Here is a 16,231-nt window from a genome sequence, read left to right on the forward strand (position 1 = left end):
TTTTTACAGGGTATAAAAGAGAAGAGAGGCACCTCTAAGTGTAGCAATAAGTTGCTAAATGTTGTACCTTCTTTAAATGTAACCATATTGCTACACTTAGAGGCTCCTCTCTTCTCTTTTATACTCAGTTGTGACATGACGCTACTTGTATATCAAGACATCGCTTGTATATCAGGGCAAAATGTATTAAACATTTTGCTTGTCTTGCAAAACACTCTCAAACCAAGTTACTCTCAAACCAAGGTTTTACTGTATACCTCTATTCCATGGGGTCAGTGGCTTCAGCAGTATCATATTTTAACACGAGATGGCAGCATTGTAGAACATTGTCTTCGTGCTAGAAAATTGTTATAATGTAACATGTATAGTGTAGAAGCTGAAGTCTATCTGTCGTAAGGAAATGTACCGTAGCTTCCCTCTGCAATAATAAAACACGTCTTATTCCTTCACAGTAAGGGTCCATTTACAACAGAAAATGAAAATGAATTTGATATGTGTTTTTGAATGCGTGTAGACGTTCAGTTTTACACACATTTGCATGCGTTTTGCACTGCACTTTTCCTATGCTGGCATTTCCTTTAAGGTCACCTTTGTCATCTTTCTTCTTTGGGCCTTTATGTGAAGCCTTGCGGCTTCACTTCCTGGTTCCCTACTGCACATGTGCGAGTCGGCTGCGTGTTCCCACTGGTATCTGCTATTTTCTGGGACTATTTTCTCTATATATAGATAGACATACATATCTATATCTATAGATATATCTATATAAAGATAGATAGATAGATAGATAGATAGATAGATAGATAGATAGATAGATAGATAGATAGATAGATAGATAGAGAGAGAGAGATAGATAGATAGATAGATAGATAGATAGATAGATAGATAGATAGATAGATAGATAGATTTTTTTTTTCATTGAATCTATTTATTTATTGTGTGCTATATTTACCTTTTGTTACAAAAAGTAAATGTAACACACTAAAAATAAATACATAAATTAATAAATTCAATAAAAAAAAATATATATATATATATATACAGGTCATTCTAAAAAAATGAGCATATTGTGATAAAGTTCATTATTTTCTGTAATGTACTGATAAACATTAGATAATGTACTGATAAACATTAGACTTTCATATATTTTAGATTCATTACACACAACTGAAGTAGTTCAAGCCTTTTTATTGTTTTAATATTGATGATTTTGGCATACAGCTCATGAAAACCCCAAATTCCTATCTCAAAAAATTAGCATATCATGAAAAGGTTCTCTAAACGAGCTCTTAACCTAATCATCTGAATCAACTAATTAACTCTAAACACCTGCAAAAGATGAGGCTTTTAAAAACTCCCAGCCTGGTTCACTACTCCAAACCGCAATCATGGGTAAGACTGCCGACCTGACTGCTGTCCAGAAGGCCATCATTGACACCCTCAAGCAAGAGGGTAAGACACAGAAAGAAATTTCTGAACGAATAGGCTGTTGCCAGAGTGCTGTATCAAGGCACCTCAGTGGGAAGTCTGTGGGAAGGAAAAAGTGTGGCAGAAAACGCTGCACAACGAGAAGAGGTGACCGGACCCTGAGGAAGATTGTGGAGAAGGACCGATTCCAGACCCTGGGGGACCTGCTGAAGCAGTGGACTGAGTCTGGAGTAGAAACATCCAGAGCCACCGTGTACAGGCGTGTGCAGGAAATGGGCTACAGGTGCCGCATTCCCCAGGTCAAGCCACTTTTGAACCAGAAACAGCGGCAGAAGCGCCTGACCTGGGCTACAGAGAAGCAACACTGGACTGTTGCTCAGTGGTCCAAAGTACTTTTTTCGGATGAAAGCAAATTTTGCATGTCATTCGGTAATCAAGGTGCCAGAGTCTGGAGGAAGACTGGGGAGAGGGAAATGCCAAAATGCCTGAAGTCCAGTGTCAAGTACCCACAGTCAGTGATGGTCTGGGGTGCCATGTCAGCTGCTGGTGTTGGTCCACTGTGTTTTATCAAGGGCAGGGTGAATGCAGCTAGCTATCAGGAGATTTTGGAGCACTTCATGCTTCCATCTGCTGAAAAGCTTTATGGAGATGAAGATTTCATTTTTCAGCACGACCTGTCACCTGCTCACAGTGCCAAAACCACTGGTAAATGGTTTACTGACCATGGTATTACTGTGCTCAATTGGCCTGCCAACTCTCCTGACCTGAACCCCATAGAGAATCTGTGGGATATTGGGAAGAGAAAGTTGAGAGACGCAAGACCCAACACTCTGGATGAGCTTAAGGCCGCTACCGAAGCATCCTGGGCCTCCATAACACCTCAGCAGTGCCACAGGCTGATTGCCTCCATGCCACGCCGCATTGAAGCAGTCATTTCTGCAAAAGGATTCCCAACCAAGTATTGAGTGCATAACTCAACATAATTATTTGAAGGTTGACTTTTTTTTTATTAAAAACACTTTTCTTTTATTGGTCGGATGAAATATGCTAATTTTTTGAGATAGGAATTTGGGGTTTTCATGAGCTGTATGCCAAAATCATCAATATTAAATCTATAAAAAGGCTTGAACTACTTCAGTTGTGTGTAATGAATCTAAAATATATGAAAGTCTAATGTTTATCAGTACATTACAGAAAATAATGAACTTTATCACAATATGCTAATTTTTTGAGAACCACCTGTATATATATATATATATATATATATATATACCACATACGTGTGTTATATTTACTTTTTGTTACTTAAACATTCATATAGTCGCCTAGCCATGTATCTATAAGACTAAATACCAATAAATAAATAACCTATGTTTTAAAACCATCTTATGTCTTGGTTATAAAGGTAAAAAAAATAGAAAAAAATCCTAAATAGCTTCCTTTCCCTTAGTGCAGTCCTCCGTCACTTACCTCATCCTTCCATTTTGCTTTTAAATGTCCTTATTTCTTCTGAGAAATCCTCACTTCCTGTTCTTCTGTCTGTAACTCCACACAGTAATGCAAGGCTTTCTCCCTGGTGTGGAGTGTCGTGCTCGCCCCCTCCCTTGGACTACAGGAGAGTCAGGACGCCCACTAACATACAGCTTCTTTCTCTGCAACATAGAGAGCATCCTGACTCTTGTTTTGTTACCCTGCAGGTAAGCATGCAGGTTTTCTCGGCAGGAAACACTCTGCCGGGAATCCCAACAGGAAAATAGAGAGCAGGTTCTCTATTTTCCCGTCGGGCTTCCCGGCTATTTTCCTGACGAGAAAAACTTTTAGGGAGCATACACACGGCCGGGATTCCCCGCCAAATGATCTTCTGGCAGTTTTCCTGCCGGGAAAACCGGTCGCGTGTACGAGGCTTTAAAGTGGTTCTAAAGACAAAAGTTTTTTCTAATTCTAATTATTCTAATTATGTAAAAAACCCTGTGCCTTACCTGAGTGCACAAGAGCAGAGGCTCTCTCCGCTCTTTCTCTCCTCATTGGCTCAGACACAGTAGTGGAAGCTTCCACTGCTGTCAATCATACCCAGTAAAAAGGGAGCAGGGGGCAAGGCTGAGCTCTGTGTGTCTCCACACAGTAATGCAAGGCTTTCTCCCTGGTGTGGAGTGTTGTACAGGAGAGTCAGAACGCCCACTAGCACACAGCTCCTTTCTCTATCTGCAACATAGAGAGCGTCCTGACTCTCCTAAAGTCCAAGGGAGGGGGCGAGCACGACACTCCACACCAGGGAGAAAGCCTTGCATTACTGTGTGGAGTTACAGACAGAAGAACAGGAAGTGAGGATTTCTCAGAAGAAATAAGGACATTTAAAAGCAAAATGGAAGGATGAGGTAAGTGAAGGAGGACTGCACTAAGGTAAAGGAAGCTATTTAGGGGGAAAAAATTACCTTTACAACCCCTTTACGAATTGTGATTTAGTCAGATTTTGGATTTGATTTGTCAGTATGAGATTTTTTTATGGGTAAAGGTAAGAGGCATTGTTTATTATAATACGATCCGTCAGAATGCTGGAGTCCAATGGGGAGAAGTAGACAAGCAGGTTTTGTTTTTCTGTAAATGTTATTCTTTTAGCTTTCATTTTAAAACAAATAATATACCACAACAAAATAAAATAAGAGAGGTTGATTAAAAAAAGTGCTTTAAAAACAAGCATTTGCTTGAAACCAGTTGCTCTATTACTTTAATGTGTAATTTTTTCTGCGCTTGGATATAAAAGTAAAGACAGCATGTATTATATTTGGACTCCACATCTCTTGATCGTATATATATATATATATATATATATATATATATATATATATATATAGTAAGGCTGTTGTTTTTAAAAAGGACAAGCTCCCCAGCAGAATGTATCAGTTTTCATGGATGAGACAAACCATTTACCACTAATAGGGGTGATTAAAATAGTCAGATTTTATTTATTCATAAAATATAAAATAAAACGAATGCAGCCAACACATCTAATGATTGGTAAGCTGTGATATATATTACGTTCTGGTTTTGGGTTTAATACAGCTCTAACAATGGTTCTTTAAGGAAGAACTCTTCCAGTGACATATGTGAGTTGCTGCAGTGGAATACACAAAACTAAGGCCTCGTACACACGACAGAGTTTCTCGGCAGAATTCACCGAGAAACTCGGTCAAAACCCGGATTCTGCCGAGAAACTCTGTCGTCTGTACACTTTTGGCTCGATGGAGCCGCCGAGGAGCTCGTCGAGAAAATAGAGAACATGTTCTCTATTTTCTCGTTGTTCTATGGGAGAAGGCGGCCCGCCGAGCTCCTCGGCGGCTTCATCCCAGAACTCGACGAGGAACTCGACGTGCTTGGCACGTCGAGTTCCTCGGCCGTGTGTACGGGGCCTAAGAGTACTGTTAAGTAAGTGCACCCCCTGACCTTAGCACAATTGGCCTCATCGTTGGTACCCATCAGTAGCTCAATGATTCTCTTGTCTTCTTACTGGGAAATTGCATTGTCACTTTGCATAATGCTCTAAAATCCTGACTAATTTTAGTTTAGTCTTGTCATTCCTATTTGTATATAAGCCTTTGGATATTAGTGGAAAGGTCCTTTTATATGACAGCTTAGTAATTTTATAGAGCTTTAAAGTTAACCTTGATAATTACATTAAGTTTTGTATCTGTGAGGAAAAAAATAATAAACAATTGCTCTACTGTATCTCTGGACAAGGGAGACACCACCATGAAAAAATAGCTTAATGCATCATTTCATTTCAGTTCATTTTTTAAAAATACATTGGCAGAAAATCAATTTGATATATACGTAAGAAGGATAAAAAAGATTCAAATAAAAATAAAAAACTGTAAACAACCACCCAAAAGACTATGCTTATATTAATAGAGAAATAAAAGAGTACATTTTTTTCCCCAAGGAGTGATGTACTGATTAAAAAAGAAAAAAAAATCTTTGAAAAGATCTTTATCTTCTCCCAAAGTCTTCAACGACTGTTGTTCTTTTTCTGTGAAAATCAAAATAATAAAAAATACTTTAAAATGTGTAAACGTTGATAAATAAAAATGTAAATGGTATGAAGGTACTTTTATCATGCTTCAGAAATATTTTTCTAAAATGTTCAGTGGTATCCAGTTAGCAGGCCATAGACTTTTACCAGAGATTGAATGCCATACTACATACAGTATGTATAAAAAAATAATATAATTCTTCTGAAATTTGAAAATTGCTATTATTAATATTATTATTAATAATATTAATAATTAATAATATAATATTATTAATATTAAAAATTGCTATTCTGAAATTAAAAACTAGAGCCCACTACAACCATACTGTTATTGTTTAAATATAACAAGTATCACAACTTTATTTCCCCCTCTCTCCCTTTTTGTAGGGACTCCTGCAGTGTGTTGGTATATGTTTATATGTAATATGTCTTATGTTTTATATATTATTGTAATGTGGTATGTTCTTTATCATTACCTATAGGATGTGGATAATGTTTTTATTGTCATGTAAATTTGAAAAAAATTCAATAAAATCAGAGTTTATTAATTAAAGTATCACAAACTTCATTCAGGGTTTGTTAGTACAATTATATGCACAACATGTAAGGCTGCATTCACATCTAGACGGACGAAATCGCGGCGTTTTGTCGCCGCAAATCGCGGTAAAAATAGCGGCGTTTTGTACCGCGATTTGCGGCGACAAAACGCCGGTATTGTCCGCCTAGATGTGCCCCAAGATGACCCCCTCTATGGAGATGATTCCCATCTCCTAGCCGAACGCTCGAAGACGCCTGAAAAAAGGTCCGGGACCTTTTTTCACGCGGCAGGCGACAGGCGTCCGGCGTTCGGCGTGGAGATGTGAACCATCTCCATAGAGGGACATCTGATTTCAGCCCTCTGGCGGCAGCGGCATAGCGCTACAGGCGTAAAAACGCCTAGGTGTGAATGGGGTCTAAATCTCTGTAATGTTTAAAATACATCTCTATTTTACTAAAACAATTCTTTCCAGGTGTAAAATTTATTATATTTCCAATGCTATGTAAATGATAATGTTCTAATATTACAATGGAATGTTGTATAATATAGCAATAACATTTGTGAAACAAACAGAAAATAATAATTGCAACCTCTAAACCTTATTAATTGTAATTTGTTTTATAATTATAATTTTTACAATTTTATTATATTTTCATCAGAAAAGAGAGACATTTTTCACAGTTTCTCGCAAGCTACCTTAAAATACAAATTTACACATCCTATAAACATTTGTTTTGCTGGAAATATGTGGAGGAAATATAATTCCTCCGTATTCCTCCGTTGGTCCGCATCAATCCCATATTTAACACAGCTCTCGTAATTTATAAGATGCATTTTGAAACGCTATTTCTAATTTCTGAGCCTAGCATATACCAAAGAGTTTACATTTCACCAAAATATTATCCAAAATGTAGAAGATTTTAGCAAAAGTTCTCTATTTTGATAAATGCATAGCAGCAATGGAAATGCAATTAAAACGGGAAAAATAAAGTGTAATAAAAACCCCAATTTATTTTCAGGATAGAAATTTAAGGGGCTACCACCTCTTCGGGAGATTTATTCTCTCTTTTTGTTATGGCGACCAAGTGCATGAAAATCCTAAATTTGGAGTTGCCCCCGGAACAGCAGTATGAGATTAAATCTTCCAATGGGAAACCTTGTTCTAATGATTACTAATATTTCATCACTTCCTGTTGTGTCTTCAGGACAGTAAGGCCCCGTACACACGGCCGAGGAACTCGACGTGCCAAACACATCGAGTTCCTCGGCCAGTTCAGCCCTGAAGCCGCCGAGGAGCTCGGTGGGCCGAGAGCTCCCATAGAACAACAAGGAAATAGAGAACATGTTCTCTATTTCCTCGCCGAGGTCCTCGTCGGCTTCCTCGGCCGAAAGTGTACACACGGCCGGGTTTCTCGGCAGAATTCAGCCAGAAACTCGGTCGGAAGCTGAATTCTGCCGAGGAAACTGGTCGTGTGTACGGGGCCTTAGTGATTGAAAATCTTGCTAATGGTACACAGATGGTCAAAAAAGAAACCCGATGGAGATTTTAACCCTACATTACTGTACCCTATGAAAAAAACAACAATAACTACATCGTTTTGGTTTTAACACTTTAAGGTGTTTTTTGTGTTTGTTTGTTTTTTATTAAATGTTAATTGTTTTTAATGATATTTATATAATGCGATTTATTGTAAATATTTATAAATGTCTGTCTTTCTCACTTGTAGCATCAATTTTTTGTAGCACTCTTAAGTCTCCTGAGGAAGCTCTTTTGGGCAAAACATGTAGAGCAGAAGTGGCTGTACAGTTGCATGAATTGCTTGTTATTGCAATATTTTTTATAATATATATTTTCAACATTTAATTATATATGTATTTTTACTTTATATGATCATGTTGAAGATTGGCACCTTTAAAGTCCCACCTTTTGTATCTCCATATTTGCAGTTTCAAACTTGTCTTAAAATGTATATAAGCTCAAATTCAAAAGTTGTATCATTAATGTTTTTGCCTCTTAAATGTAGTCAAACATTTTTTTTTTTTTTTTTTTACTGGTGTGCTTATATATTTTTTAAAAAACACCTGTTGACCCTACCAGTTTCTGCTCTCTCTGTGGCCCTCTTTAATACTGTAACACTACCGGGTTTCCCGTCGGGAAAACTGCCATAAGAGCTTTGGTCGGGAATCCCGGCCGTGTGTAAGCTCCATCACAGTGTTTCCCATAGGAAAACTGGCGGGTTAAAAACCCGGCGGGAATCCCGGCGGGAAAAAAATAGAGCTAGTTCTCTTTTTTTTTCCGGCAGTTTTCCTGTCGGAAAAAATTCAATGGAGCATACACACGGCAGGTTTTCCTGGCCAAAAGCTTGCATGGCAGTTTTCCCGATGGGAAACCGGTCGTGTGTACGAGGCTTAACCCTCTTGTTTTGAATTATACTGTCGGTGTAGTGCATTATAAAGCTCTGCGCAAACTGTTGGCACTATATAAATCCTGTATAATAAAAATAATAAGTGCAAAATTTTAAATAGGTCAATGTAATTCTAAATTTAAATCGTAAAAAAAAAATAAAAAAAGAAACAAAAAAAAAAAGAATCGTAAAAATAAATAATAATCTGGCAAAAAAAATGCATGTGCTTCATATTTTTAAATTGTATTGTATATTATCTTAAAATACCTGTGTGGATTTAAAAAAAATCTAATAATTTGAGTCAACAGCACCTAGTCAAACTAGAAAAAAAAGTGCATACTTTTTATTGATATGTAAATATTTGTTGATCAGTACACAAAGTCCCAAAAACCAACACCTCTATATTAGTTCATTTTTTTATTAACATTCTACAAAATATACACCAGAAAATAAACCATTTGATGTAAACTTGTTCGCAGGGTGGCATTATACACTAAGGTGCTGGATTTTAGATATTTAAATAGGTCAAATTAAAAGAATAGAAGATCCTTTTTTAAATATCATAAAGAGATTTAAAATAAATATAAGCATAAAAATATTGTGATAATAAAGGGTAGGAGAAACATGAGGCAATTGTATAAAATTTAAAAAAAAAATAATATAACAAGATTTGGCCAATCACAATAATTTGTTCATTGCTTTTTTGCTACTTTTAAATGGAAATATAATAATAAATGATTGCAATAAAAATATTTTATGACCCGTTTACACCGAAACACAGTGTGGGAGATCATTGTTTCATGTGCTAGACATGTGTCATGACACTAGACATGTGCTGTTCATTTCGTTCAGAATTCAAATTCAGACAAATTTTCGGTTTTCGGAAATTCGGATGTATTCAAATTAGAATTTCCAAATTAGAATAGTACAGAAATTAAATAATTCTGAAATAATGAGAAAAAAAATTGAACGAAATTCGAATTCAAATTGTTTTCATATAGTTTTTGAATTAGAATAGTTTTAAAATTCAAATTCAAAAACATTTAGGGGCAGATCCACGTACATCGGCGCATATTTCCGTCGGGAGTAGCATATCTAAGATTAAACCGGAACAAGCCAATGCTTACGACGGTGACGTCATTCTACGCAAATCCCTATTCGCGAGCGACTTACGCAAACAACGTAAAAAATTCAAATTTCGACGCGGGAACGACGGCCATACTTAACATAGTACGCCACCATATAGCAGCTTTAACTATACGCCGGAAAAAGCCGAAAGCAAACAACGTAAAAAAATGCGCCGCCCGGACGTATGTTCGTGGATCGCCGTATCTAGCTAATTTGCATACTTGACGCGGAATTCGACGGAAACGCCACCTAGCGGCCAGCGTAAATATACACCTACGATCCGACGGCGTACTAAGACGTACGTCTGCCGGATCGATTCCTCATTCCGTCGTATCTTGTTTTGAGGATACAAAACAAAGATACGACACGGGAACTTTGAAATTACGCGGCGTATCAATAGATACGCCGGCGTAATTTCTTTGTGGATCTGGCCCATAGAATTTGAATAGTTTTTCAATTCCCAGAAAATAAAATAGAATAGAAAATAAGGGCATAGCATAGAAATATATATATATATATATATATATATATTTTTTTTTTTCTATTCTATTCCTTTATTTTCTATTATATTTCCTTTTCTTTAGAAATCGGAAAACTATTCTAATAAAACATTTTTTATTTGAAAACTATTCGAAATTGAATCAAGAAATTTCCGAATAAATCCAAAGTCGAATTAGAAAAATTAGAATCGATTTGAAAACGAATAAACAAAATGAATTTTGAAAACGAATTAAACAAATTTAAAGCGGGGGTTCACCCTGTTAAAAAAAAAAAAAAAGTTTTTTTTTATTAGACCATTAAATTCGGCATCGTAGCGCGAGCTACGGTATGCCGGTCTTACATTTTTTATGCCCGTACTCACTGTGCTATCGATGATTGAAAAATCCGGGGAATGGGCGTTCCTATGGTGAGAGAAGGTGATTGACGGCCGGCCCTGGCACGTCACGCTTCTCCGGAAATAGCCGAAATAGGCTTGGCTATTCACGGCGCCTGCGCATAGCCTGTGCGCAGGCGTCGTGAATAGCCGAGACCTACTCCGGCTGTCTTCGGGGAGCGTGACGTGCCAGAGCCGGCCGTCAATCATCTTCCCTCTCCATAGGCACGCCCATTCCCCGCGGGAGTCGGATTCTTCAATCATCGATACCACAGTGAGTACGGGGATTAAAAATTTAAGACCGGCATACCGTAGCTCGCGCTACGATGCCAAATTTAATGGTCTAATGATGGAAAGGAGGGTGAACTACCGCTTTAAGTAAACGATTTCATTTAAATAAGCGATCGAAACAAAACACATTTTTTCATTCTGCACATGTCTATCCCACACTATATGGGAATATACTGCCCTTGCCTGACACATGGGCACCATTATTTGTTAACAGAAGCCCCAATGCTTCTAGCAAATGTGGCACATTCATTTTGCGGCCACCAAACTGCATACTACCGCAATACCATGCAGTTTGGTGCATCGCGATTTGTAAAAGTAGTGCCAGCACTACTTTATCCTTGTTCCCATTTATTTGGCAGCCAATTGAAAGTAATATGCCATCAAAACCATAACATGCGGAAATGCCCAAGCACATTTGCCTTCGAACACCCACATTTTACTGTGAACCAGCCCTTAGAGGACAAATGCGTATTTATTAGTAACAGCAGCTAGGCAGAAATGACGACAGGGAGGATTCTAGGTTAGTTAAAGACTGACCCACCCCACTAGCAAGTGTGGCTTACTAAAATTTTTACTAAAAGTGCACTCAAAACAAGTCCAGGACAAGGATGCAGAATTGCACCCCATTTCCAGCTAATGATGCATGTAGTAGGATAAAAGTACCACCCTGTGCCCATTCTCCGTTCCCTTGCTCCTGATGCCCATGGTTGGCAAGGAGTGTGCACTGTGCTTGTTTGGCCCATCCCATGCTTTATAACAGCTTCAAGGTGGCTGCACTGGCACGCTGCGCCTTTTGTGACGGTTTTAGGTAGCTGGGCAGAGAGTAGGCTCTGTTGGAAAGTGGTGTGACAGCAGTAGCTGCATAGCAGGCATGAAACACACCACCGGTTTCCAGCCGCTGATCTAGAGTGTGGGTGAGGTCAGGGGATCATGGCTGGATGCATGGTGCTCCCCCTTGCCTCTGAGACCTTTCTGCATCCATGGCCACTGTCCCTCCTGCCCACTCCTTGTCCTGGCCTTGAGAGCACTAGTTATTTGATATTAGTGGTGTCCAGTGCTCAATATTTTGGGGGGAGCAGGCAAACAAACCTGTCCCCCTCGAAGCTGCCCCATTGCCCCTCCACCTTCTGCAGCTTGCTGAGGGAAGAGCCAGGCTGTTGCTTATCCTCCCGGCCGAACAGGAAGTGGCTCCTGAGACCTGATTGGCCAGGAGTCCTAAGACTTCCTGATTGTTCGGGAGGAGAAGCGGGAAGACATTAGCGAATATTCATTTGCTAATGTCACATAACTGGATAGGCTCAGGGCGCAGTGCTCTGCGCCCTGATCCCACCCTTTTTTTAAGCCAATTAAAGTCTCAGGGTCTAATCATGTGCTCCAAAAAAGAAAAAAACCCCATTGAAATCCATGTGTCTGGCGCCCTACATGTGAACAGGGCTGCATGGATTAGAGGGGCAGCACCCCTAATGAAGCGCATGCCCCTTTTTGATATACCAAAAATATAAACTATTAGTAAAAACAACCGCAAGCATCTACTCTTGTTAAAAATTATGCATTATTTAAACTTATTTAAGTTATATAAAAGTTATCAAGCTTGGTATGAAAAAATTATTTTTGAAGTGCCAGGAAAAGACTTACACTTTTTAATTTATAATTTTTTTCAAGGTCATAATGACAACTAAGCTGATAGAAAAGGTGGAGTAATGAGTTGGGCATCCATTACAAACACATTTTGTGGTAGCAGCTATTTCGTGAGTGATCGTATAAATGGCAGTGGGCGTGAAAGTAATACGGGTCGTATAATGGGTGGAATTGGAATTGGAATTATTTGGCGTTGGATTGGCAATGTCTGTGGTGACATAGCTGTTGGGTACATCACTTGTGTGCTTGTTAGCTGCTGTACTCCTAGTGATTAACTCAGTGTTGAAATGTTTACTGGTCTCATGAGGGCTAGTTGTCAGTGACTTAGTAGTTTCCTTATGGCTAGTGCTGGTGGCTAGTGGGGACTTAGTGGTCTCTGTTTGCTTTGTCTCATGAGGGCTAGTTGTCAGTGGCTTAGTAGTTTCCGCATGGCTAGTGCTAGCTGCTAGTAGGGACTTAGTGGTTTCTGTTTGCTTTGTCTCTACTGGACTGCTAGTATGTTTGGAAGTTGTAATGGTAGTGGTGGTAGGACTGACAGTGGCTTTGTCACATGTGATATTTATCCTGATCGCCCCCAGAGTGCTGGTCGAAGTGGTCCCATTGTAGTTTGCGCAGAGGTTTTCCGTGGCACATCCTTCCATGGCCAGGAAGGCTTTTGAAGGCACTGCAGAAAGGAACACAAAATTAGGAAATGGATTTTTTCAAGCCAACTTCTTTACTTATTTTTTACATTAAGCCCTGGTTCACACTGTCATGAACTTGTCATACGAGTTCAAAGTAGACATGTGCAGAGCAGAAAAATGTGTTCAGTCTCGTTTCGTTACGGAATTAGTTTAGTTTGGTTTCAGAATTTGTTTCGTTAAATGTTCCTTAAAATTTGTTTCAATTATTCATTTTGTAACTAATTCCAACTTTTCAGAATGATTAGAATTCCGGTTGGTCCGATACCCATTCACATGGGGGGGGGGGGGGTCTGAGCGACTACTTGTTAGAGGGTGCTTCCAGATTCCGCTAAGCTTCCTGCCCGCAAACCCCCACAACCACAGCCCAGGGTTGTCGGGAAGAGGCCCTTGTCCCCATAAACATGGTCCCCTCCACCCCAAAACACCCACCCCCCCATGTTGAGGGCATGTGACCTGGTATCGTTCAAGGGGGGGGTGCTCGCTCACTTTCCCTTTCCTGACCTGCCAGGCTGCAAGATCTGACAAGGGTCTTGTATGGATTTTGGGAGGACCCCAGGCCGTTTTTTTTATTGTGGCGTGGGGTTCCTATTAAAATCCATACGAGACCTGAAGGGCCTGGAATGGACTGGGGGGGGGAGGTCTACACTTTTATTTTTATTCTATTGCTGGGCATTCTTTATCTTTATATTCATCTGTCAGTGGGGAAGCCACTCATGGACGCGGGTAGCCGGCTTCCCGCTCCGCTGCTTAAAGTGGAGTTCCACCCAAAAATGGAACTTCCTTTTTTTGGAATCCTCCCCCCCCTCTGGTGTCACATTTGGCACCTTTCAGGGGGGAGGAGGGAGCAGATATCTGTGTAATACAGGTATTTTCTCCCACTTCCGGGCATAGATCACCTCGGTAATCACTGAGGTGACCTATGCCACTTCCTGCGCCTACATTGTCCTCCCCCGCTGTCTTCTGGGAGACACACAGGTCCCAGAATACAGCAGGGACCAGTGAGGATGCGCAGCACGACTCGCGCGTGTGCAGAGGGGAACCAGGAAGTAAAGCTGCAAGGCTTCACATCCTGATTCCCTCATCAAGGATGGCGGCGGCAGTATCCGACTGACTGATCGGTTTCGGGTGCCGACAGGTAAGTGTCCATGTATTAAAAGTCAGCAGCTGCAGTATTTGTAGCTGCAGGCTTTTCATTTTTTTTTTTTTTTAGGCGGACCTCCGCTTTAACAATCAGCTTTTCGACCGACCAAAATTTCTAATTGTTCTGAAAAGTTAGAATTTGTTGGAAAACGAAAAGCCAGAATACATTTTTACGGATTTTAACTAAATTTGTTGCTATTCATTATAATTATTCTTCATCCATTTGGGCCAATATTCTTCTACATATTTTCGGTAAAAAAAATCCCAATAAGTGTATATTGATTGGTTTGCGCAAAAGTTATAGCGTCTACAAACTATGGGAAGTATTTAGGGATTTTATATAGTTTCTATTGTTTTTACTGGTAATGGCAGCGGTCTGCAGTTTTTAGCAGGACTGCGACATTGCGGCGGACAAATCTGACCCTAAGTGACACTTTTTGGGGACCAGTGACACCAATAATAAAAAAATGCACTGATCACTATATAAATGACACTGTCAGGGAAAGGGCAATAAAAGGGTTAAATGTGTTCCCTGCAAGTGTTTCTAACTGTGTAGGGCGGCGGGCGGATTACATTTTTTTCTTGCATATGTTTTATAGCAGAAGGTAAACATTTATTTTTATTTTTTTCCAAAACTGACGGTCTTTTTTTGTTTATAGAGCAAAAAAAGGCAGTCCCATCTCCCTTCAGTTAGAACACACACTAGGGAACACAGTTAACCCCTTGATTGCCCCCTAGGTTTAACCCCTTCCCTGCCAGTGACATTTACATAGTAATCGGTGCTTTATAGCACCGATCGCTGTATGAATGTCAATGGTCAAAAGTCTGTCATGTCACGTCTGTCAAAGACTGTCCGCCATAACGTCACAGTCCTGATAAAAATCGTAGATCACCGCAATTACTAGTAAAAAGAATTAGAATAATAAAAATGCCATCTATCCGCTATTTTGTAGACGCTATAACTTTTGCGCAAACCAATCAATATACGCTTATTGCGATTTTTATTACCAAAAATATGTAGAATACGTATCGGCCTAAACCGAGGAAAAAAAAAATATTTTTAAAATGGTGATATTTATTATAGCAAAAAGTACAAAATATGGTGGGCTAGATTCAGATAGCAGTTACGATTTCAAATCTGCGCTGGCGTATCTTTACACCGATTCACCCAAGGCAGATACGTAGAAAAAATAGGCTTCCTCCGCCGACGTAACTTGAATGCGGCGGCGTATAATTGTGTGCATTTTTACGCTGGCCGCTAGGGGCGCTTCCGTTGTTTTCGGCGTGGAGTATGCAAATTACCTAGTTACGCCGATTCACAAACGTACGTGCGCCCGGCGGTAGTTTTTTACGTCGTTTGCGTAAGGCTTTTTCGGTTTAACGTTGCTCCTGCTTCTATGAGGCGCACGCAATGTTAGGTATGGACGTCGTTCCCGCGTCAGGTCATCACACATTAACATAAAACACGCCCCCTTCCACATTTGAATTACGTGCGCTTACGCCGGCCCCATTTACGCTACGCCGCCGCAACTTACGGAGCAAGTGCTTTGTGAATGCGGCGGCGTAGCGTAAATACGATACGCTGCGCCGTCGTTAAAATGCGCGCCCCTACCCGAATCTAGCCCGGTGTATTTTTCTAAATTGTCGCAGTTTTTTTGTTTATAGAACAAAAAATAAAAACCGCAGAGGTGAACAAATACCACCAAAAGAAAGCTCTATTTGTGGGGAAAAAAATCTGTCAATTTTGTTTGTTACAGCGTCGCACGACCGCGCAATTGTCAGTTAAACCGACGCAGTGCCATATTGCAAAAAATGGCCTGGTCATTCAGCAGCCAAATCTTCCGGGGCTAAAGTGGTTAAAATAGCTGCTCCATGCCGATTGGTGTTTTTCTTTTCATTTTTTTTTTTCATACTCTTAGTCTATCCTGGCAGTGCCCGGCTCCCGTACCCTTTGTTCAACAATCCCTTGCCACTTAGCTTTGAAGATTGAGAGAGAATTAATTTTCAACATTCACCTCCCATTGACTTCAGTGAGGTTGGTGCTCGCCAAATGTGTCCTCGAATTGAACCCAACCAGATTCG

The 16,231-nt window shown here is 39.8% G+C and overlaps 1 protein-coding gene across 2 annotated transcripts in view; it reads right to left on the reverse strand.

Annotated features, from left to right (window-relative positions):
- Nucleotides 1-5,280: 5,280 nt before the first annotated feature.
- Nucleotides 5,281-16,231, reverse strand: part of LOC120916411 (phospholipase A2 inhibitor subunit gamma B-like) — a 39,328-nt gene continuing 28,377 nt past the window's right edge. Inside the window, exons 5-6 of one of the 2 annotated variants that reach the window (XM_040327371.1) lie at nt 12,863-12,990; nt 5,281-5,449 (exon numbers count right to left, since the gene is read on the reverse strand). In XM_040327371.1, coding sequence (XP_040183305.1) covers nt 5,429-5,449; nt 12,863-12,990 — 149 coding nt within the window. In that variant the 3' untranslated portion in view covers nt 5,281-5,428. Of the gene's footprint in view, nt 5,450-12,314; nt 12,991-16,231 lie in introns of those variants that run through there. The other variant, XM_040327370.1, reaches the window with a different exon arrangement.

The sequence above is a fragment of the Rana temporaria genome, chromosome 10 (genome assembly GCF_905171775.1).
Source record: "Rana temporaria chromosome 10, aRanTem1.1, whole genome shotgun sequence".
Lineage (NCBI taxonomy): Eukaryota > Metazoa > Chordata > Amphibia > Anura > Ranidae > Rana > Rana temporaria.